The sequence below is a fragment of the Zosterops lateralis genome, assembly GCF_965231275.1.
Source record: "Zosterops lateralis genome assembly, chromosome: 4".
Lineage (NCBI taxonomy): Eukaryota > Metazoa > Chordata > Aves > Passeriformes > Zosteropidae > Zosterops > Zosterops lateralis.
Window position 1 is genome coordinate 73,566,021 of NC_139765.1, and position 24,136 is coordinate 73,590,156.

Below are 24,136 nucleotides of genomic sequence, written 5' to 3' on the forward strand. Positions count from 1 at the left end.
GCGGCCACTCCTCCCCACTCCGCCCTCCCTGGCGCTCCAGGCTCTGGAATTGTCCAGAGAAGGAAAATGTCACCTGAATGTCCCTCAATGTCTGCCAGGAGCCAGAGGTGGCCTGGAATCCCATGGGGACAGGGAGGTGACCTGGAATTCTACAGGGATGAGGACCCTGAGGTGACCTGGAGTTCCCAAAGGGGACATTGAGGGGTCTTGGAATGCCACAAGGAACAGGGACACTGAGGTGTCCCGGAGTCCCCAGAGAGGACAAGGAGGTGTCCTCCCTGTGTGACAGGGCTGCGGTGACAATGGCAGGGCTGTGGTGACAAATGGCGATGTGGTGACAATGGCAACGCTGTGGTGACAATGGGGACACTGGGGTGATGATGATCATGTTGTGGTGACGATGACAATGTGACGATAACAATGCTGTGGTGACAATGGTGATGTGGTGACAACGGCAATGCTGTGATGACAATGGCAATGCTGTGGTGACAATGACAATGTGACAATGACAGCGCTGTGGTGACAGTGGAGATGCTGAGGTGACAATGACAATGTGATGGTGACGATGAGGATGTGGTGACAATGGGGAGGTGGTGACAATGGCAGTACTGTGGTGACAATGGCGGTGTGGTGACAATGGGGATGTGGTGATGATGACAATGTGACAATGACAGCGCTGTGGTGACAGTGGAGATGCTGAGGTGACAATGATGATGTGGTGACAATGGCAATGCTGAGGTGACAATGTCGGTGCCATGGTGGCAATGACAATGTGGTGACAATGGTGATACTGTGGTGACAGTGGTGGTGCTGAGGTGACAGTGATGAGGCTGTGGGGACAATGACAATGCTGTGGTGACAATGATGATGTGACAATGGTGGTGCTGAAGTGACAATGGCAATGTGGTAACAATGACAACGCTGTGGTGGCAGTGGGGATGCTGAGGTGACAGTGATGAGGCTGTGGGAACAATGACAATGTGACAGTGACAATGCTGTGGCGACAATGACAATGTAGTGACAATGACGATGCTGTGGCGACAATGGGGATGCTGAGGTGACAGTGATGATGCTATGATGACAATAATGATGTGACAATGACAGTGCTGTGGTGACAATGATGATGTTGGGGTGACAGTGATGATGTTTGGTGACATCAATCCAGTCAGTGGTGACAATGACAGTGCTGTGGTGGCAGTGGGGATGCTGAGGTGACAATGATGATTCCGTGGTGACAATGCTGTGGTAACAATGACAATGCCATAGTGACAACGACAAGGCTGTAGTGACAATGATGATGTGATGACAATGACAATGCCGTAGTGACAATGACGATGCTGTGATGACAATGACAAAGCTATGGTGACAATGACAGTGTGGTGACAATGACGATGCCATGGTGACAACGACAGAGCTGTAGTGACGATGGCAATGTGGTGACAATGACAATGCCGTGGTGACAACGACAAGGCTGTGGTGACAATGACAATGTGGTGACAATGATGATGCTATGATGACAATGACGGTGCCATGGTGACAACGACAAAGCTGTAGTGACAATGGCAACGTGGTGACAATGACAGTGCCGTGGTGACAATGACAATGCTGTGATGACAATGGCAAAGAACTGGTGACAATTAAAAAGCCACAGTGACAATGCTGTGGGTGACAATGATGATGCCGTGATGACAATGACAAGGCTGTGGTGACAATGGCAATGCAGTGGTGACAATGTCGAGTCCTGGGTCGCCCCCTCCATGTTCCCTCCTGGCCAAGCACCAAGGACGAGTTTTTCCAGGGTTTTTCTGGGACTTTTCCATTTCTGAGGATCTCCAGCTGTTGTCCCTCTCAGGAGGTGACAAAGGTGGCCCATGTCACCGCCCCCCAGACAGGACATGGCGGCACCAACTCCACCCTGGTTCTGCCTCACCCACCCGACCCTAAAACGATCCCAAACCTTCCAGATCAGAGCCCAAATCCTCAAAAATCATGGGAATGTTAAATCCCAGCAGGCAGCGACACAAAATTCCAGGTCTTGTCCTGCCCTTTCAGGTGCAGCCCCACAGAGCCGGTGTCACCTGGTGTCACCCAGTGTCACCCATGGGTGCCAGGAGCTCTGGATCAGGGGCAGCCCTTCCCATGGGAAAACCTTTTCCAACCAAACCATCCCGGCCACGGATGTGGCGCTGGCACGGGAGGTGACATTTCAAGTGGTGGCCTTGGGGACAAAGTGTCCTGGAGCATCCCGGGGGCTCACTCTGGTTCATCCCAGCAGATCCAAACTGGGAATACTGGGATCTCGTATTGTCATTCCCAGAGGAGACTGGTGTCACCTGAGGTCCCCTCCCTCATCCCAAGGATCCTCTGGAATAGGGGCTGTCCCCATCTCCAGTGGTGCCAGAAATTCGGGAATTCTGGGCTTGTACAAGCCCTGCCAGGATCCCACCACAGTTTGGGGTTCCCTGCTGGGAACCCAGTGACATCAGAATGTCCCTTTCTGTGTCCCCGTCCCTTCCATCCGCGTCCATCCAATCTCCCGGTTTTCCCCTGGAGGGATTTCACCGATTTTGAGGATTTCACCCTTTCTCCATCCTCTTTTCCCTGAAATTCCCAAGGGCTCCATGCCCCCCTCATCCAGTTTTCCAGCACATCCCGTCCTCACTCTCAGCTGGAATCCGGCCCTTCCAGCCATCCCACAGAGTCCCACATTCCCAGGTTTTTTTTCTCTTTTGGGAAAGTCACAGTCTTTAAAAAAAAAAAAAAAAAAAAAAAAAAAAAAAAAAAAAAAAAAAGCTTTTTCCCAAAAAAAAAAAAAAAAAATTTTTGGGATGTCAAAGGCTCGAAGCATTTCCCAGTGAATGGAATTTTTAACGATGGCGGCCGCTCTCCCGCAGTGTCCGAGTTCTCCTGGAAAAGTTGTGGGTTTTTTATGGAATTGCTGTGAATTCAGGGAATAATGAGAACAGGGTTAGGTAAGAGGGGGTTGACCCAGTTTGGGATGCGTTTTCCAGGCGCTGGAATTGTCCACGGAAGGGAAGTGTCACCTGAATGTCCCTCAACGTCTGCCGGGAGCCAGAGGTGGCCTGGAATCCCACAGGGATGGGGACTGGGAGGTGGCCTGGAATTCTGCAGGGATGGGGACACTGAGGTGGCCTGGAGCTCCAAATGGGGACATTGAGGTGTCCTGGAGACCCATAGGGATGGGATCCTGGAATTCTGCAGGGATGGGGACAGGGAGGTGGCCTGGAGTCCCCAAAGGGGGACAATGAGGTGTCCTGGAATGTAGGAATGGGGACACTGAGGTGGTCCCTGAGTCCCCAAAAATGGGGACATTGAGGTGTCCTGGAATCTGGGAATGGGGACACTGGGGTGGCCTGGAGTCCCCAAAGGGATGGGGACACTGCTGTTCCCACACCTGATCCCACCCAGCCCTTCCAGCAGCTCTGGATCCATGGGATCAACAGGGAATCCCCCTGGAATTCCTCCCTCCCCGCATTCATCCTGAATTCCCAGCAATTCCGTGCCAGCTCAGGGAATTCCCGTCCCTGGCGCCTTTCCCTGGCCGATCCCTGTGGGAATCCTCCCTGGGAACCCCGGGAGGCCCCGATCCGTGAGTTTTCCCCAAGCTCTAACTCCGGCTCTGTCTCCTCCCAAGCCGGGCGTCCACGGAAGGACCTTTGAGCCGAGGGACTGGGAAAGAGCCCAAGGAATTCTGACAGTGGCAACGTCAGGTGACAGTTCAGGCCACTGGCGGTGACAATCCCGGGACCGGGGGACACCCGGGGACGGTGACAGTGACAGCGGAGCAAGGGGACAACTTTCCCTTCATCCGTGGTGGCCCTTGGTGGCCGCGTCCAAGAGCAGCTTCCTCGCGTTTAACCCTGGAATTGTTGAGGTTGGAAAAACCCCTCTGATCCCACCAAATCCAGCCATTCCCAGCACTGTCCCATGTCCCCAAGTGCCACATCCACACGGCTTTTAATCCCACCTGGAATTATGGGGGATCCCATCCCTTCCCCGGGTGTTCCCCATTCCAACGCTTCGTCAGCTTCTTGGGAAGGAATTTTTTCCCCAAAAATAATCCAAACTTCACCAGGAGTTGACTCCCCTCTTTTTTCCTCCTGGGAGCAGAGCCCCGGCCTTGCCCCGTCCTCCCGGGCTGGAATTCCTGTTTGGGATTCCTGGAGGATCCCGGGATCACCCCGGGAGAGGTTTGGGATGCGCGTGGCCGTGTGTGACGTCCGCGTCCCCAATAAAGCTGACGGTGACAGTGACAGGCGTGTGTGTGTCATTGGGGGACACGGCCACCTCCCAGGAGTTTGGGAGCCACGTTCCGACGCTCCGGAGCCGGTTCCGGATTTGCTCCTCCAGGCGACATTCCCAAAAAATTCCCACACAATTCCCGTTTGGGATGCTACCACCATCCATAATCCCGACTGGATCCATCTTCCCGACATCTGGGACTCACCTGGAGCATCCCAAACTTCCCAAAAATCCCGCCCCATCTGCTCTGTCCTTTCCAGACTATGGGGAGGATTTGATCACGGTTTAATTCCCAGGAATTTGGGATCCAGGATTTGTCCGGGTCATTCCCAGGTAGAGTTTTGTGTTTCTCTCTGGAATTCAGAGTCCAGAACTTTGGGAGCTTTGCCCATCCCAAGGGGGAAAGTTAAATTTGTTTTTTCCAGTTAAATCCTGCGGATTTCCAGCTTTTCCAGGGTTTTTTTCCTTGGCATTGAGAAATCTTCCATGAGAGTTCCGAGGTTTTTGGGGCTCCGGAGCTTTTCCAAAGGGATCTGGTTGCTGGGGATTTCCAGGAATATCCCAAATATCCCAGTTTGGAGCTCTGGATCCAGACTTGGAGAAGCCTTTTCGAGGTGTTCGGGCTCCTGGGGACTTCCAGGAACATCCCAAACATCCCAATGGATCCAAGGGAAAATTTTCCAAAGTTTTTTTTTGTGTCTTTGCTCATTCCTGTGTTTTCTCTTTGACCCCAAAAAGGGCTCCCGGGAAGCGGAATCGGAGCTTCCAAAGGGGGAGAGGAGCGTTTTCCGGGGGTGCTGCTCTCGCAATTCCACGAATTCCCTTTGTATTCCCACAGATCTGAGGGAGAAGGAGAAGAAACTTGAGCCATTTTGGGGGTTTTTTAGTTCCTTTTTAGGGTAAAGCTGCCTCTTTTTTCTCCCGTCCTACACAAATCCCCCGGAAGCGGCGTCGCATCCCGGCAAAAAAGCTTGGAAAAAAATCAAACCCCCCCTGTTTCCTTGTAGGCTTTGGGTGGGGAAATTCCCGGGGAAATTCCCATGGGGAAAAGGGATTTGGGGTGAAAAATGGGGAAATTGGGTTTGGGGTTGGAAGGGAAAATGAAATTGGGATCGATGAGTGAGGAAGGGGGAGATTGGAGGGGATTTGTAGGGCAAGGAGGGGTGGGGACAAAGTGGCCGCCAACTTTTTATTTAAAAATACGTCAAAAAATAAAAATACAGAATATTCTGTTAAAAGAATAGAAAGATCACTTTTTAAAAACAATTTTAGCAATTATACCCTTTTGTTGGCGCTTTTTTTCACAATGTTAAGAGAAAAAAAATGCAATTTTTAATCTCATATTTCAGTAGGACTCTTCTGAGAAAGATCCTTTGTTAATAATAATAATAATAATAATAAAAATTTGTTAATTTCTTCCTTAAAAATCCCCCCAAAAAACCAGTTTTTAATTTTTTACAACTATAGAAACAGCAGCTCAAATTGTAATTAGAGCCAGAAGAAAATTGCTGACTGTAAATTCCTCTCCTCAGATTGAGTTGGCCACAATCGTTTGGGCTTTTTGGCTCTTTTTAATTTAATTACAAATTCATCGCGAATGAATTTAATTACAAATTCAGTTTACGTTGCTCATATTGTTAAAAGAAGAGAAAAATCAGATTTTAAAAATGTTTCAATGGTATCGTTGGCTTTTGTGTCTTTTATAAAATTTTGCAACACAAAACCAACAAATATTTTGGTTTTTGTATCGATTATTCGTCTCCAAGATTCAGAGCAAAAAGAACAGATGTTGTTGGGACTCCTTGCCACAGCAATTAAAAAAATAAAATACAATAAAATACAATAAAATACAATAAAATACAATAAAATAAAATAAAATAATAAACTAAACTAAACTAAACTAAAATAAAATAAAATAAAATAAAATAAAATATGGTGTCATCACAGAAGTTCAAAATTCTAGACTGGAGATTTCGACATCAAAAATACAAAAGAAAAAAAATCAAAAATACAAAAAAAAGTCCAAAATTCACCATCAAAAATACAAAAAAAAAAAAAAAAAAATCAAAAATACAAAAAAACCCCATCAAAAATTCAAAAATCAAAAATACAAAAAAAAAAAAAAAATCAAAAATACAAAAAAAACCCATCAAAAATTCGACATCAAAAATACCAAAAAAAAAATCAAAAATACAAAAACCCTGTCAAAAACTCAACATCAAGAATACTGAAAAATAAAAAATGCCAAAAAAAACCCCATCAAAAATTCAACATCGAAAATACAAAAAAATCCTTCCACTTAACACATATTTAAATGTTTAAAAATTTTTAAATTATTTAATTTTAAATATTTAATATACCTAAAGTACTTAAATTTTAAATTTAAGTATTTAAATACTTCAATACTTCTGCTTAAATAGAGGTATTTAAGATGCAGATTTTTCTACTCAATTACAAAACACCACCCAGACCAATGAAGGAGAAGGTGAAAAAGAAGAATTTAATCAACACCCTAAAACCTCCCTCTTGCTTTATATATATTATATTATATTATATTATATTATATTATATTATATTATATTATATTATATTATATATATTATACATTATATATATTATATTATATTACATTATATTATATTATATTATATTATATTATATTATATTATATTATATTATATTAGAAGGTGAAAAAGAAGAATTTAATCAACACCCTAAACCCTCCCTCTTGCTTTATATATATTATATTATATTATATTATATTATATTATATTATATTATATTATATTATATTATATATATTATATATATTATATATATTATATATTATATTTTATATATATAATATAATATATATTATATATATTATATATATTATATATATTATATATTTTTTTATATTCTAACCCCTTAAACTGATCCCATTTTTCCTGCAGAGACCCCTCTGATCCCATATTTTATCCTCTTTTTTCCCATTTCTGATCCCATTTTTCCCCCCTGTGCTATCACACAGTTCTGTCCAAACCCCACACCCGCAATCCCAGCGCTGGAATTTAATTTTAGGAACCTTTTCCACGGCCTCAGGTCAAATGTAATGTTTTCTTGAGGGTCTGTTTTGACAAAAAGTTAAAAAAAATTCTCAGTGGCCAGAGTTCCGACAGTCCAGTGATGGGAAAAAACAAATTAAAATATTGGTTTTTGTTAATAAGCTAAGGGAAAAAATAAAGGGAAAAATAAAGGGAAAAATAAAGGGAAAAAAAAAAAGATAGAAAAAAAGAAAAAATAAAGGAAAAAAATAAAGGAAAAAATAAAGGAGGAAGAAAAGGGGAAAAAAAGGAAAAAATAAAGGAAAAATAAAGGGGAAAAAAGGAAAAAAATAAAGGAAAAAATAAAGGAAAAATAAAGGGAAAAAAAAAGGAGGAAGAAAAGGAAAAAAAAAAGGAAAAAATAAAGGGAAAAATAAAGGGGAAAAAAAGGGAAAAATAAAATAAAAAAAATAAAGGAAAAAAAGAGGAAAAAATAAAGGGAAAAAAAAGGAAAAAATAAAGGAAAAAATAAAGGAGAAAAAAAGGAAAAAATAAAGGAAAAAATAAAGGAAAAAATAAAGAAAAAAATAAAGGAAAAAAGAGGAAAAAATAAAGGGAAAAAATAAAGGAAAAAATAAAGGTAAAAATAAAGGAAAAAATAAAGGGAAAAAAAGGAAAAAATAAAGGAAAAAAAATGAAGAAAAAAATAAAGGGGAAAATAAAGGGGGGGAAAAAAGGAAAAAATAAAGGAAAAAAAAAAAAGATTATTTCTGGGATTCCAGTCTGACCTGGTGTTCCAAATCCCAGGTTTGATCCAGGTGGGAATTCTTGGCTCCTCCCCCTGGGTGGAGCATCTCCCCATGGGATGATGGGATTGGATCAGCCCTGCAGTGACCTGGATGGGTCCTGGAAGGGATAAAGAAATTCTTCTCCAATTGATTTGAACACAAGATATTCCCCCAGAGTGATGAGGGATGGGTCCTGGAAGGAATAAAGAAATTCTTCTCCAACTGGTTTGTACACAAGGTATTCCTCCAGAGTGATAAGGGACAGGTCCTGGAAGGGATAAAGCAACTCTTCCCCACCTGGTTTGTACACAAGGTATTCCCCCAGAGTGATAAAGGATGGGTCCTGGAAGGGGTAAAGAAATTCTTCTCCAACTGGTTTGTACACAAGGTATTCCTCCAGAGTGATAAGGGACAGGTCCTGGAAGGGATAAAGCAACTCTTCCCCACCTGGTTTGTACACAAGGTATTCCCCCAGAGTGATGAGGGACAGGTCCTGGAAGGGATAAAGAAATTCTTCTCCAACTGATTTGAACACAAGATATTCCCCCAGGGTGATAAGGGATGGGTCCTGGAAGGGATAAAGAAACTCTTCTCCAATTGATTTGAACACAAGATATTCCCCCAGAGTTATGAGCGATAGGTCCTGGAAGGGATAAACAAACTGTTCCCCAACTGGTTTGACACAAGAGATTCTCCCAGAGTGATGAGGGACAGGTCCTGGAAGGGATAAAGAAACTCTTCCCCACCTGATTTGAACACAAGATATTTCCCCAGAGTGATGAGGGATCAGTCACTTGTTACAAAACAAGTTTATGGTACAATTGTACCACCCCTTTTCCCCTAAAAATAAAACTACTAATCTTAGTAAATTTCCACAGCAATTGCCAAAAATATATTAACTCCTTTATAAAAATAAAACCTAACAAAACAATCTGTCAGAAATTTAAAATAACCCCTGTAACATCAAACAACTCGCTATAATAACACCTAGTATTAAAAAATATATTAAAAAATAAAAAATATTTACCCATCATTATTAAAAAAAAACTATAATAACGATTCCAACCCCTAAAACTCTACAAAACAAGTTATATCAAGTTTATTTATAACTCACCTTAACCATAACAGTAAAATAATTAAACCAATTAAAGTATTAACTAAGCAAAAAAAAAAATCAATATGACTTCCAGTATAATTAGTAATATAATAACAAATATTAATACTATTGAACACACAAACTTACAAAACAAAACCATTGATTTTCTTATACTAGCACTTAAACATAATTATAAATAAAAAAATAATTATATTATAAAAATTTATTTAACCGGTCAAAATCCATCCACAAATAACTTTAAAGAACTAAAAAAAAATAACAAATCCAAATAAAACAATCAACAAACCACATTGAATTTATTTAGATGTTGTTTTGCAGCTTAATTTTTTTAATTTTTTTAAAATTTTACACCTTAACTAAAAAAAGATGTTTACAAAATACGTTTTTATAAATATTAATCATTATAATAACAATAATAATTAATAACAATAACAATAATTAATAACAATATTATTAATAATGTCTTGTATATTTTACTATAAACAACAGACAACAAATAAAGCTGTAAAAAAATATTTTTTTTTTCCATTCAGGAAAGAGAGGGAGATGTGGGCAATGGATTTTCAGGGAATTCTCAAAACCTGACAGAAATCTCACAGGATTTTGTGCATCCGTGTGCAAATTTTGAGATTAAAAAATTCTAATTTTAGAAATGTTATGGAATAAGACAGAAATTATTGAGAGAAAAATTGAACAAGTTTCAAATTATGACCTTGTAAATTTTATTTTAGAGAAATAAAAATAAGGAAAATGTGTTGTAGCAGGACCCACGTGAGGTATTTTTAGATAATTAAAAACATTATCAACAGCATTTTAAATAATTAAAAATAATCAGCAGCACGGTGGGGCAAAAGCCGATGGGCCAAAAAAAATTTTTAAAATTTAATTAGGAATTAATTTGGCTTCCGCTCGTGCTGGCGCGAATCGCAACGTCTGCACAGTTTTACAGGTGTTGCAGTGGAAATCTAAAATTTGCGGTTTTAAAAGATTTTATTCCGTTTTCAGTCTGATAAAATCTCTTAAAACGCCCGTCTGTGAGTCAGGAAATGGTTTGTCCAACAAGGGAGGAGCAGGTGGGAAAGTTAGAGAGGAGGTGGCCAGGATTGGGATGGAGGTGACCAGGATTGGGTTGAAAGTTCCAAGATTGGAATGAAGGGACCAGGTTTGGGAATTATGTGGCCAGGATTGGGATGGAGGTGGCCAGGATTGATTGGGATGGAGATTCCAGGATTGGGATGGAGGTTCCAGGATTGGGAAAGAGGTGGCCCAATTTAGAAAGGAGGTAGCCAGTTTTAGGGAGGAGGTGGCCAGGGTTGGGATGGAGGTGGCCAGGATTGATTGGGATGGAGAATCCAGGTTTGGGATGGAGGTGACAAGATTGGGATGGAGGTGGCCAGGTTTGTGATGAAAGTTCCAGGATTGGGATGGAGGTGGCCAGGATTGATTGGGATGGAGATTCCAGGATTGGGATGGCGGTTCCAGGATTGGGAAGGAGGTGGCCCAATTTGGAAAGGACATGGCCAATTTTAAGGAGGAGTTGGCCAAATTTAAGGAGGAGGTGGCCAGGATTGGGTTGAAAATTCCAAGATTGGGATGAAGGGACCAGGTTTGGGAGTGAGGTGGCCAGGATTGGGATGGAGGTGACGAGAATTGGGATGAAGGTGGCCAGGACTGAGGAGCAGGTGGACAGGTTTGGGAATGAAGTAGCCAGGATTAGGAAGGAGTGGCCAGGATTGGGATGGAGGTGGCCAGGATTGATTGGGATGGAGGTCCAGGATTGGGATGGAGGTGACCCAATTTGGAAAGGCAGTGGCCAATTTTAAGGAGGAGGTGGCCAGGATTGAGATGGAGGTGGCCAGGATTGGGTTGAAAGTTCCAAGATTGGAATGAAGGGACCAGGTTTGGGAATGAGGTGGCCAGGATTGATTGGGATGGAGGTTCCAGGATTGGGATGGAAGTGACAAGAATTGGGATGAAGGTGGCCAGGATTGAGGAGCAGGTGGACAGGTTTGGGAATGAAGTAGCCAGGATTGGGAAGGATTGGCCAGGATTGGGATGGAGGTGGCCAGGATTGATTGGGATGGAGATTCCAGGATTGGGATGGAGTTGGCCAAGTTTAAGGAGGAGGTGGCCAGGACTGAGGAGCAGGTGGCCAAATTTGGAGAGGAGGTGGCCAAGTTTGGGAATGAAGTGGCCAGGATTGGGAAGGAAGTGGCCAGGATTGGGAAGGAAGTGGCCAGGATTGGGATGGAGGTGGCCAGGATTGATTGGGATGGAGATTCCAGGATTGGGATGGAGGTTCCGGGATTGGGAAGGAGATGGTCCAATTTAGAAAGGACATGGCCAGTTTTAAGGAGGAGGTGGCCAGGATTGGGAATGAGGTGGGCAGGATTAAGAAGGAGTGGCCAGAATTGGGATGGAGGTGGCCAGGATTGAGGAGGAAGTGGCCAAGTTTAAGGAGGAGGTGGCCAAGTTTGGGAAGGAGGTGGCCAAGAGTGATTGGGATGGAGGTTCCAGAATTAGGATTGGAGGTTCCAGAATTGAGATGGAGGTTCCAGGATTGGGATGGAGCTTCTAGGATTGGGATGGAGGTTCCAGGATTGGGAATGAGGTTTCAGGGCTGGGATGGAGGTTCTAGGACTGGGAATGAGGTTCCAGGACTGGGAATGAGGTGACCAGGATTGGAAATGAGGTTTCAGGATTGGAAATGAGGTTTCAGGATTGAGATGGAGGTTCCAGGATTGGGATGGAGGTTCCAGGATTGAGATGGAGCTTCTAGGATTGGGAATGAGGTTCCAGGATTGGGAATGAGGTTCCAGGATTGGGAATGAGGTGGCCACACTGCCGACAGCCGCACCCCCTCCCTTCCCCACCCTCCCTCCCACGAGGCTCCACGAATTCCTCTTCCCGTGGGAAGAGGCTTCTCCAGCAGTCCCCAGTGGGATCTCCTGGATCCCCTCTGGGTTCCCATGGAATTTTCCAGGATCTAAAGGAGATCAGGCTGAAGAGTCTTGGGAGAGCTCAGGGAGGTTGAGCCACGGAAAACCGGGAATTCCAGGTGGGCTGCACTGACAGGACCCTTCCAGCCCTTGATCCCGGGTGATCCCGAGGTTCTGTGGGATCTGGGAAGGGTTTGGTTTGATGCCTACAAGGAGACAGGGTCCCAGCACGTGTCCTGTCCCGGTGTCACCATGTCCCCGCGTCACCGCTGCGCTGGCTTGTCCCATCGCCACCTCACCCATCACCCTCATCCCAAGGAAACGGGACTCGGGGGGTTTTTTAGGGGAATTTGGGAAGGGCAGTGAGGGGTGGCTGGAGCTCCATGGGATGAGCTCCAGGTGGGAGGAGTGAGAGTGTTCCTGGCTCGGGATGTTCCCGTCAAACAGGGATTAGTCACCTTTTCCTGGAGGTGGAAATCATAGGGAAAAAAGGTGTTTTTTTTTTTTACTTGGAGAAATCCCAAGGTGGGGATTCCGGATGTTCTGTGGGATCTCCCAAGGGAAGAGATTGGCTTGGGAAGGCCCTGAGGCAGCACTCAAGGAATTGGGAATTTCCCTATGGATTCCAGCCCTGAATTCCCTTTTCCTGCTGGGATCAGAGAAGGGAAAAGGGGAATTTTAGTTACAACATTCCTGACCCTGGAGCTTCCCAGGATTGTCGCTGCTCCAGGATGGGCTCAGGACAGATAAATCCCAATCCCAAAACCTCTCTGGACAAATCCCAGCTGGAGCTTGAGACCCCCCTGGGGGTCTCCTCTCCATTCCTGCTCCACCGTGGTCCCCTTGGGATGGTTTTTCCCAAGGGATAACCAGGCGTCCTTCCCAAAAAAATTCCCAAAAAATTCCCAAAAAAATTCCCCAAAAAATTCCCCCCAAAATTCCCAAAAACTTCCCAAAAGATTCCAAAAAAATTCCCCCCAAAAATTCACAAAAGATTCCCGAAAAATTCCCCCCAAAAAATTCACAAAAAATCCCCAAAATTAAAAAAAAAAAAAAAAAAAATTCCCAAAAAAATCCACATTCCCAAATGTTCCCAGACTCTCCTCCAATGGCAGCTCCCAACTTTGGACATTCCCAAAAATCCACATTCCCAAACATTCCCAGACTCAGCTCCCAACTTTTGCCATTCCCAAGGTGTCCCCACTCCCGGCACAGCTCCAGAATTTCCTGCCTCTTCCAGAAAGGGAAAAAAAAATAAATCAGGAATAATCCAAAGGGGTTTTGGGGGGCGTTTGGAGCCGCCATTCCAAACTCCTGGAAGCTCCTGGTCCTTATCCAGGTGGGATGAGGCCGTTCCCGACAGCACAGCCGAGGGATCCCGGGGATCTTCCACAGGTTATTCCCTCTGGGCAGCTCCGAACCCCCGGGAACATCCCGTGGCCTTTGGGGGTGGCCGATGGCACCGTCACTGTCACCAGCCCCGGGGGGACGTGGAAAAACTTGGGAATTCTGTGTCGGCTGCTCGGTGTTGTTTTGGCTGTGGGGCGTTTTTCTCATGCATTTGTTGTTTCCTTCCTTCCCTCCTTTCCCAAATCCCTCTTTCCCATATCCCTGCCTTTCCTAAATCCCTGTTCCTCCCCAAATCCCTGCTTTTCCCAAATTCCTCTTTCCCATTTCCCTGCTTTTCCCAAATCCTTCTCCTTCCCAAATCCCTGCATTTCCCATTTCCCTGCCTTTTCCAAATTCCTCTCTTTCCCAAATTCCTGCCCTTCCTAAATCCCTGATCCTTTCCCAAATCCCTCTCCTTCCCATTTCCCTGCCCTTCCTAAATCCCTCATTTCCTATTTCCCTGCTTTTCCCGAATCCATCTCCATCCCAAATCCCCACCTTTCCCAAATCCCTGCTTTTCCCATTCCCTTGCCTTTCCCAAATTCCTCTCTTTTCCATTTCCCTGCCCTTCCTAAATTCCCGCATTTCCATTTCCCCGCCTTTCCCAAATTCTTCTCTTTCCCAAACCCTTGTCTTTCCCAAATCCCTGTCTCTTAAATCCCCATTCCTTCCCAAATCCCCGCTTTTCCCAAATTCTTCTCTTTCCCAAATCACCGCCTTTCCCAAATCCCCGTTCCTTCCCAAATCCCTGCATTTCCCATTCCCTTGCCTTTCCCAAATCCTTCTCTCCCAAATCCCCGTTCCTTCCCAAATCCCTGCTTTTCCCAAATCCCTCTTTTTTCCCATTTCCCTGGTTCCTTTCCCCAATCCCTTTCCCCTCTTTCCCCAGCTCTCCCCGCAGCTCTGTCGCTGTCCAACCCTTCCAGGCTTTGGCTGAATCCATGCAATTCCAACCGCCCCATTCCCGGCCTCGCCCATCCCGCGGGAACCATCCCAATTTTTCCTCCCTCATCCCCAATCCCCATCCCCAATCCCAAATCCCAAATCCCCCATCCCCAAACCCAACTTGGGGGTCTCCACTCCAGGGGAACACTGGGGACGCCCCTCAAGGCCGGAATTCCCGCGGGTTCTTCCCCTTTGCCCCCGAAATCCCTCGGGATCGACGTTCCGGTGGCTTCTTTTAATTTTTTTCCGTGTGGCGCTTCCCGGACCGGAGCTAACATTTCTCTCATTGCCTCTTTTCCTGCTTCCATGTGCATGTCCCGCTGCTCTGTCCTAGATCCGCCTCTGGCCTCCGGAGGGTGGGCGAGTTGTGTAAGTGAGCACGTTCCCATTCCATAGCTCCATCCCACCGGGAATCTTCCCATTTCCTCACCTGTCTCTATGAAACCCCCACCCGGTGTGGGCTCCCCTCCTTCGCTTCCCTCCTTCCCACCCCGAGGTTTTTTTTGGGGTTTTGTGGTTTTTTTGGTGTTTTTTTTTTTGGGGGGGAAGCGGAGGGAGCGGCGCCGGCGGCGGGGTGTGCGTGTCCCCCCTTTCCTCGGGAGCATGGCCCTGTGTCCCCTCCTTGTGCTGGTGGTGGCGTGTCCGGCTCTTCCCTCGCTGGTGTTTGTTCCCGCTGAGGAAATTCCCCTCGGGATCCCGGGGAAAGGGGGAATTGGGGTCGTGGGGTGGGGTGGGAGCAGCTCAGTCCTGGGGGAGAGGTCTGGGAAAAGGTGGGAAAGGATCCTGGGACAGATCCCAGGAAGGGTCAGAAAGGTTCACAGGAAAGGTGGGAAAGGATCCCAGGAAAGGATCCCAGGAAAGATAGGAGAGATCCCAGGAAAGGTGGGAAATAATCCCAGGAAGGGTCAGAAAAGTTCCCAGGAAAGGTTGGAGAGATCTCAGAAAAGGTGGGAAAGGACCCCAGGAAAGGTGGAAAAAAAAAATCCTCAGAAGGATGGAAAAGATCCCAGGAAAGGTGGGAAAGACACCAGGAGAAGTGGGAAAGGATCCCAGGAAAGGTGGGAAAGGATCCCAGGAAAGATCAGAAATGTTCCCAGGAAAGGATGGAGAGATCCCAGGAAAGGTGGGAAAGAATCCCAGGAAAGATCAGAAATGTTCCCAGGAAAGGATGGAGAGATCCCAGGAAAGGTGGGAAAGAATCCCAGGAAGGGCAGGAGAGATTCCAAGAAAGGTGGGGAAAAAATTCCCAGGAAAGGTGGGAAAGAATCCCAGGAAAGGTGGGAGAGATTCCAAGAAAGGTGGAAAAAAAATCCTCAGAAGGATGGAAAAGATCCCAGGAAAGGTGGGAAAGAATCCCAGGAAAGATCAGAAATGTTCCCAGGAAAGGTTGGAGAGATCCCAGGAAAGGTGGGAAAGGATCCCAGGAAGGGCAGGAGAGATTCCAAGAAAGGTGGAAAAAAAAAATTCCCAGGAAAGATGGGAAAGGATCCTGGAAAAGGATCCCAGGAAAGCAGGAGAGATTCCAAGAAAGGCGGAAAAACATTCCCAGGAAAGGATCACAGGAAGGGTGGGAGAGATTCCAAGAAAGGTGGAAATAAAATCCTCAGAAGGATGGAAAAGATCCCAAGAAAGGTGGGAAAGATCCCAAGAAAAAGGTGGGAAAGAATCCCAGAAAAGGTGGGGGAAAACCCAGAAGGATGGAAAAGATCCCAGGAAAGGTGGGAGAGACCCCAGGAAGTAGGAAAGGATCCCAGGAAAGGATCTCAGGAATTTCCCCCCTCCTTTTCTCCCAGCAACGATTCCAGGATATCCCAGTGACTTCCAGAACTTCTGGAATCCCTTCCTGAGCTGCAAAGACTCCCCAGGCTGGGATCCTGGGAATTAAAAAAAACCCAATTCCCACTCCAGCTCCCTTGGGCTGGAAAGGACAATCCATGGGATTTGGGGTGGGATCCGTGGGATGGGGAGGGCCGGAGAATTCCCCTTGGGAATTTCCCAGCGTGCATGGCCGGCTCTTGTGCTCCTGGTTGTGCTTCCTCCGTGTTGTCCCCGTGTCCTGGTGTGTGTCCTCGTGTCCCGTGTGCGGAGCTCCGGCTCCATCCGTGTCCCGGAGCCGTTCCCGGTTGGGTTTTTTTGTTTTGTTTTCTTTTTCCTTGTCCTTTTTTATGAATTTCCCGATCCCGGGAGAGCAGCACCGGGATGTCGAGGCTCCGGGAATGGCCCGGGAATGGGGGTGCTGGATGACATTCCCAGGGATTTGCTCTGCTCCCGGATGGGGCGGAGGATTGGGATGTTCTGAAGGCTCCGGGTCTGCTCCGGGATTTTTCCCGGGGTGGTTCCCATGAGGCTCCGTGAGGGGCTCATCTCATCGGATCCAGCTGTGGATTCGTTCCCTCAATCCTGGCGTTGGTGTCAGGGAAATTTGGGGGGACAGCAGGGGGTTTCTGGCCCCTGTGTTGGTGCTGGGGGCACTTGGATCATCCTGTGGATCATTCTGGGGCTCATCCCAGGGTTCCTCCCAGGGCTCATCCCTGGGCTCATCCCAAGGTTCATCCCTGGGTTCATCCCAAGGTTCATCCCTGGGCTCGTTCCAGGGCTCATCCTGAGGTTCTTCCCAAGGTTCATCCCTGGGCTTATCCCAGGGCTCATCCTGAGGTTCATCCCTGGGCTCGTCCCGAGGTTTCTCCCGGGGTTCATTCCAAGGTTCATCCCTGGGCTCATCCCTGGGTTCACCCAGAGGTTCTTCCCTGGGTTTATCCCAAGGTTAATCCCTGGGCTCATCTCAACTCATCCCAGGGTTCCTCCCTGGGCTCATCCCAAAGTTCATCCCTGAGTTCATCCCTGGGCTCCTCCCTGGGTTCACCCAGAGGTTCTTCCCAGGGTTTATCCCAAGGTTCCTCCCTGGGCTCATCCCAAGACTCATCCCAAGGTTCTTCCCAGGGTTCATCTCTGGGTTTCTCCCAGGGCTCATCCCGCAGCTCCTGGGTTCGGGACAGCAGGAATTCCGTGTCCTGCTCCCACACCTGATCCCGGATCCTTTGGGATGGCCACGGCTCATCCACTGGTGGAACCGGGATCAGGAAAACTTTGGACAGTGTTTGATCCTTGTCCAGTATCCCTGTCCCCTCCCAGTATCCATATTCAGTTCCCAGTATCTATTCCTAGTTCCCAGTATCCCTGCCCAGTTTCCAGTATCCCTGTCCAATTCCCAGTATCCCTGTCCAATTCCCAGTATCCATATTCAGTTCCCAGTATCCATATTCAGTTCCCAGTATCCCTGCCCAGTTCCCAGTATCCATATTCAGTTCCCAGTATCCATGTCCAGTTTCCAGTATCCCTGTCCAGTTTCCAGTATCCCTGTCCCCTTCCCAGTATCCATGTCCAGTTCCCAGTATCTATTCCTAGTTCCCAGTATCCATGTCCAGTTTCCAGTATCCCTGTCCAGTTTCCAGTATCCCTGTCCCCTTCCCAGTATCCATGTCCAGTTCCCAGTATCTATTCCTAGTTCCCAGTATCCATGTCCAGTTTCCAGTATCCCTGTCCAGTTTCCAGTATCCCTGTCCCCTTCCCAGTATCCATGTCCAGTTCCCAGTATCTATTCCTAGTTCCCAGTATCCATGTCCAGTTTCCAGTATCCCTGTCCAGTTTCCAGTATCCCTGTCCCCTTCCCAGTATCCATGTCCAGTTCCCAGTATCTATTCCTAGTTCCCAGTATCCATGTCCAGTTTCCAGTATCCCTGTCCAGTTTCCAGTATCCCTGTCCCCTTCCCAGTATCCATGCCCAGTTCCCAGTATCCCTGTCCTGTTCCCAGTATCCATGTCCAGTTCCCAGTATCTATTCCCAATTCCCAGTATCCATAATCAGTTCCCAGTATCCCTGTCCAGTTCCCAGTATCCCTGCCCAGTTCCCAGGAAAAACCGGGAGCAGGGTTAGGGTGAGGATTGGGATCAGGATCAGGATTAGGATCAGAGTTAGGGTTGGGATTAGGATCCAGATCAGGGTCAGGATCTCCTCTGCATTAGGATCAGGATTAGGGTCAAATTTGGGATCAGGGTTAAAGTTGGGGTCAGGTTTAGGGTTAGGACCAGGATCAGAATCAGGATCAGGGTTAAGGTAAATTTAGAGTCAAGGTTCGGGTCAGGGTCAGGATCAGGGTTAAGATCAGGATTAGGATAAAGGTTCAGGTTAATCTTGGGGTCAGATTTAGGGTTAAAATCCGAGTCAGCATCAGGGTCAAGATTAGGATAAGAGCTAAATTTAGGATCGGGTTTAGGGTCAGGGGCAGGGGCAGAGTCAAGGCTGAGATCAGGTTTGCACTTGGGATCAGGGTTGGGATCAGGATTGGGATCAGGGCTGGGATCAGGGTCAGGATCAGGGTCGGGATCAGGATTGGGATCAGGGCTGGGATCAGGGTTGGGATCAGGATTGGGATCAGGGTTGGGATCAGGGTCAGGATCGGGGTCGGGGTCAGGATTGGGATCAGGGCTGGGATCAGGGTTGGGATCAGGATTGGGATCAGGGTTGGGATCAGGGTCGGGATCAGGGTCGGGATCAGGATCAGGGTCAGGATCGGGGTTGGGATCAAGGTCAGGATTTTGTTTGGGATCAGGATCAGGATTATGTTTGGGATCAGCATTGGAGGAAGGTCCACAGGAAGGAAAGAAGATCCACAGGATCCACTGGAACAAAGATCTCTGAGGAAGATCCATAGGACGGTTGGAAAAAGATCCTTGGGAAGGTTGGAAAAACCTCCATTGGAAGGTTGGAGAAAAATCCACAGGAAGGTTGGAAAAGATCCTTAGAAGAGCAGAGGAAGATCCATGAGAAGGTCGGGAAAATGTCTATAGGAAGGTCAGGAAGATCCATGGGAAGGTTGGATGGAAGATCCATGGGAAGACTGGGAAAATTCCCATTGGAAGATTGGATGAAAGATCTGTAGGAAGATTGGATGGAAGATCCATGGGAAGATTGGGAAAATGTCCATAGGACGGTTGGAAGAAGATCCGGAGGAAGATCCATCAGAAGGTTGGGAAAAGTTCCGCACCAAGGTGGGAGAAAGGTGGGCGTGGTCAGAGCCCCTTTGGAATCCGCGATGGGAATCACGGGAGACAATTCCAAACGTTTGGGGGCCACCACAGAACACCGGAGCAGCAGCACGGAGGCCTCGCCAAGGAACAGGGAACGATCCCGGGAACGATCCCAGTGATCCCAGGAATGCTCCAAATGATCCCAGGAATGATCCCAGGAACGATCCCAGTGATCCCAGGAACAATCCAAATGATCCCAGGGATGATCCAAATAATCCCAGGAATGATCCAAATAATCCCAGGAATGATCCCAGTGATCTCAGGAACGATCCAAATAATCCCAGGAACGATCCCAGTGATCCCAGGAACGATCCCAGTGATCCCAGGAATGATCCAAATAATCCCAGGAATGATCCCAGCAATCCCAGGAATGATTTTAGCAACCCCAGGAACAATCCCAGAAATCCCAGAAAGAATCCCAGCGATCCCAAGAACAATCCAAAATAATCCCAGGAACAATCCACACGATCCCAGGGACAATCCCAGGAATTATCCCAGTGATCCCAAGAATGATCCAAATAATCCCAGGAATGATCCCCGTGATCCCAGGAATGATCCAAACGATCCCAAGAATGATCCCAGCAATCCCGGAAATGATCCTAGAATTATCCAGAATGTGGCTCAAAGATGGGAATTATCCGGAACGTGACTCAAAAACGGGAATCATCAGGAACGTGGCTCACCCTGCGGATCTTCAGCCGAGCCGTGGATTTCTGGGATCCTTGGAGCTCATCAACATTCCCAAAACCAGGAGGCAGCGGTGGATCCCAGCAGAATTCCAGAGCGTCCCGGTTTTCCAGGAGGGAGCTGAGATGGGAGTGGCAGGGAAACTGAGGCACGGGGATGTGGGAATTTCACGGGATGGAGTTCTGAGGAGAAAGTGGAGTGGGAGGGGTGGGATGGGATGGGATGGGAGGAACCTCAAAACCCATCCAGGGACACCTCCCACTGTCCCAGGCTCCTCCAGCCCCAATGTCCAGCCTGGCCTTGGACATTCCAGGAATTCCAGGGGCAGCCACATCTTCCCTGGGAATTCCAGCCCAGCCAGGAATTCCTTCCCAAAATCCCACCCAAATCTCCCGTTTCCCATTGGGAAGCCATTCCCTGTGTCCTGTCCTTGTCCCCCAGTCCCTCTGCAGCTCTCCTGGAGCCCCTTTGGGCCCTGGAATGTTCTGGAAGCTCTCCCTGGATCCTTCCCTTCTCCAGGAGAACATTCCCAGTTTTCCCAGCCTCTCCAGAGCTCTGATTTTCTGGGATCCACCGCGGTGTGTCACATCCCTTTCCCATTCCCCGTCCATCCCGCGGGGACGATGGCAGGGTGGGGACAACGCCGAGGCGACACTCAGGAGCCGCGTCCCCATCCAAGATTCCCACAGTGGCACAGCCAGGGGCGTCCCAACACCAGAGGGGACCCCGGCCTGGCCACCCCCAGACCCCTCAGGCCACACTGACCACCAGGTGACCATCACTGGAGTGTCCATCCCGGGAAAACGCCGGGAGTTCCTTTTTATCCCAATTTTTCTCCGCTGGGTCTCTCCCATCCCACGCGGGACCGGGATCAGTGTGGGGTGGGGTGGGGGGTGTGGGGCAGGGATGAGGCACAAGGTCCTTGTCCCCAGGGCTGGGGACATTTTGGGGTTGCCAGGAGGGGCAGGACCAGTCGGGAATCCCCAATCCTGGAGACGCTGCCGGAATCTTTGGGACATCCCCAAAGATGGGGATATCCCACCCACCCGAGAGCCCTTTTTACCCCCATATAACCAACCAACCAACCAACCAAACCCCAAATCCGTGTCCCTGTTCCCAGACCTGGCCTCACCCCTTCCCTCTCCTCTCTCTCTCTCTCTCTCTCTTTTTCTCTCTCTCTCTCTCTCCTTTTTTTTTTGGTTTTTTTGGTTGGTTTTTTTTGGGGGGGGTTTTTTGGGGTTTTTTTTGGGGGGGGGGTTTTGGTTTGGTTTGGTTTGGTTTGGTTTTTTTGTTGGTTTGGTTTTCTGGGTTTTTTGGGGGTTTTTGTTTTGGTTTGTTTTTTTGTTTTTTGGGGGGTGTTTTTTTGGGTTTTTGTTTGTTTGTTTGTTTGGGGGGTTTTTTGGGTTTTGTCTTTTTGGGGTTTTTTTGGGGGGTTTTTTGTTTGGTTTTGGGGGTTTTTTGGGGGCGGTTTGGTTTTTTGGGGTTTTTTTTTTGGCGGGGGGGTTGGGGTTTTTTTTGTTTTGTTTTGTTTCTTTTGGTTTTCTGGGTTTTTTTGTTGCCTTTTTTTTGTTTGTTGGTTTGGTTTTTTGTTTTTTTATTTCTTTTTTTTCTCCCATTTCCCCCCTCTCTCTCTCTCTCTCTCTCTCTCTCTCCCCCCCAACACAGACTTTTCAGCAGTCTAGGCGAGCTCAGCACCATCTCCCAACGCACCTCCAGCGGCACCACCTTCACCGTGCGGCCCGGCAGCCGCTACCCCGTCACCCGCCGCACGCCCAGCCCGGTCAAACCCGCCGCCCTGGAGCGCCCCGAACCCCTCAGCACCGTCCGCCCTTACGGCCTGACCCCTCCGACCATCCTCAAATCCTCCAGCCTCTCCATCCCCCACGAGCCCAAGGAGGTTCGCTTCGTGGTGCGAAGCGTCAGCGCCCGCAGCCGCTCCCCATCACCATCACCGTCACCGTCACCGGCCTTGCACACTCTGCACCCACCCAGGCCCTTCATGCAGAAGCCGCTGCATTTGTGGAATAAATACGACGTTGGGGACTGGCTGGAGAGCATCAACCTGGTGGAGCACCGGGATAAGTTCGAGGACCACGAGATCGAGGGCACTCACCTGCCCGCCTTGACCAAGGAGGACTTTGTGGAGTTGGGGGTGACCCGAGTGGGGCACCGGATGAATATCGAGAGGGCGCTCAAGCAGTTGGTGGACAGCTGACCGCTGGCCGGAGCCGCCGTGGGGTGAAAGGGGCAGGGGTGAGAGGCCCGAGCCAAGAAAAAAAAAAGAAAAAATAATCCATCCTGGAGTTTTTCCTCCTCCTAGCACTGCACTGAGGGTGTGGAGCCTTTCCCCCTCTCCCCAAAACAAAAATTAAGGGCTCCCCGCCTCGCCTCCTCCAGACCAGGAATGTTGCATGAAATTCCTCCTCGTTCCCGTTTTTTTTCCCGGAGAGTTTGGCCTGTAAATCGCTCCCTGTGTGTCCCTTGTCCCCTCCCAGGGGTGGGGGGACAGGCAGGGGACACGTCACTGCGGCTGGTGGCACCTCCTGAGCTGTCCCGGCTGCTGGTGGCAGTGGTGACAGCGGAGGTGGCACCTCCTGGGTTGGCCCTGCCAGGCTCTAGAGGTGGCCCAAGGTCCTGATGAGTCCCCCGGGTGTCCCTGCCAGGAGGTGGCCCCAAGATCCTGAACACTTCCAAATGTCCCTGGCAGGGTCAGAGGTGGCCCAAGGTCCTGAACATCCCCCAAGGTGTCCCTGCCAGGAGGTGGCCCAAAGTCCTTTGTCCCCTCCAAGATGTCCCTGGCAGGGTCAGAGGTGGCTCAAGGTCCTGATGAGTCCCCCGGGTGTCCCTGGCAGGAGGTGGCCCAAAGTCCTTTGTCCCCTCCAAGGTGTCCCTGGCAGAGTCAGAGGTGGCTCAAGGTCCTCACAAGTCCCAGGTGTCCCTGCCAGGTGGTGGCCCCAAGTCCTGTCCCACCCCAGGTGTCCCTACCAGGAGGTGGCCTCAGATCCTGTGTCCTCCCCCAGATGTCCCTGGCAGGGTCACAGTTGTCCCTGCCAGGTTTGGAGGTGACCCAAGCTCCTGTCCCCCCCAGATGTCCCTGCCAGGAGGTGGCCCCAGGTCTTGTCCTATCCCAGATGTCCCTGGCAAGGTCAGAGGTGGCCCAAGGTCTTGAGTCCACCCCCAGGTGTCCCTGGCAGGGTCACAGTCGTCCCTGGCAGGGTCAAGAGGTGACCCAAGGTCCCTTTAAGTGTCCCTGGCAGGGTCACAGGTGTTCCTGCCAGGTTTGGAGGTGGCCCCAAGGTCCTGAACATCCCCAAGGTGTCCCTGGCAGGGTCAGAGGTGACCCAAGCTCCTGTCCCCCCTATCAGATGTCCCTACCAGGAGGTGGCCCAAAGTCTTGAGCATCCCCCAAGTGTCCCTGGCAGGGTCACAGGTGTCCCTGTCAGGCTTGGAGGTGGCCCCAGGTCCTGTGTCCCTCTCCAGATGTCCTTGGCAGGGTCAGAAGTGACCCAAGCTCCTGTCCCCAAGATGTCCCTGCCAGGAGATGTCCCCAGGTGTCCCCAGGCCCTGTCCCTGCCAGGAGATGTCCCCAAGTGTCCCCCAGGCCCTGTCCCTGCCAGGAGATGTCCCCCAGGTCCTGTCCCTGCCAGGAGATGTCCCCAGGTGTCCCCCAGGTCCTGTCCCTGCCAGGAGATGTCCCCCAGGTCCTGTCCCTGCCAGGAGATGTCCCCAGGTGTCCCCCAGGTCCTGTCCCTGCCAGGAGATGTCCCCCAGGTCCTGTCCCTGCCAGGAGATGTCCCCAGGTGTCCCCCAGGTCCTGTCCCTGCCAGGAGATGTCCCCAGGCCCCCCCCAGGTGTCCCCAGGTGTCCCCACCAGGCTCAGAGGCGGCGGCTCCC

The 24,136-nt window shown here is 48.7% G+C and overlaps 1 protein-coding gene and 1 long non-coding RNA gene across 2 annotated transcripts in view; both read left to right on the forward strand.

Annotated features, from left to right (window-relative positions):
• Window positions 1-23,709, forward strand: part of SHANK3 (SH3 and multiple ankyrin repeat domains 3) — a gene marked incomplete at its 5' end in the record, with an annotated part of 158,618 nt that extends 134,909 nt beyond the window's left edge. The window contains 2 exons of the mRNA XM_083860077.1: window positions 21,908-22,967; window positions 23,642-23,709. Coding sequence (XP_083716203.1) covers window positions 21,908-22,457 — 550 coding nt within the window. The 3' untranslated portion in view covers window positions 22,458-22,967; window positions 23,642-23,709. The remainder of the gene's footprint in view (window positions 1-21,907; window positions 22,968-23,641) is intronic.
• Window positions 10,276-11,581, forward strand: LOC310908719. Its single transcript, XR_014589940.1, has 4 exons — window positions 10,276-10,435; window positions 10,650-10,834; window positions 11,132-11,255; window positions 11,322-11,581. It is a non-coding gene; the product is annotated as an uncharacterized lncRNA (long non-coding RNA).
• Window positions 23,710-24,136: the final 427 nt, after the last annotated feature.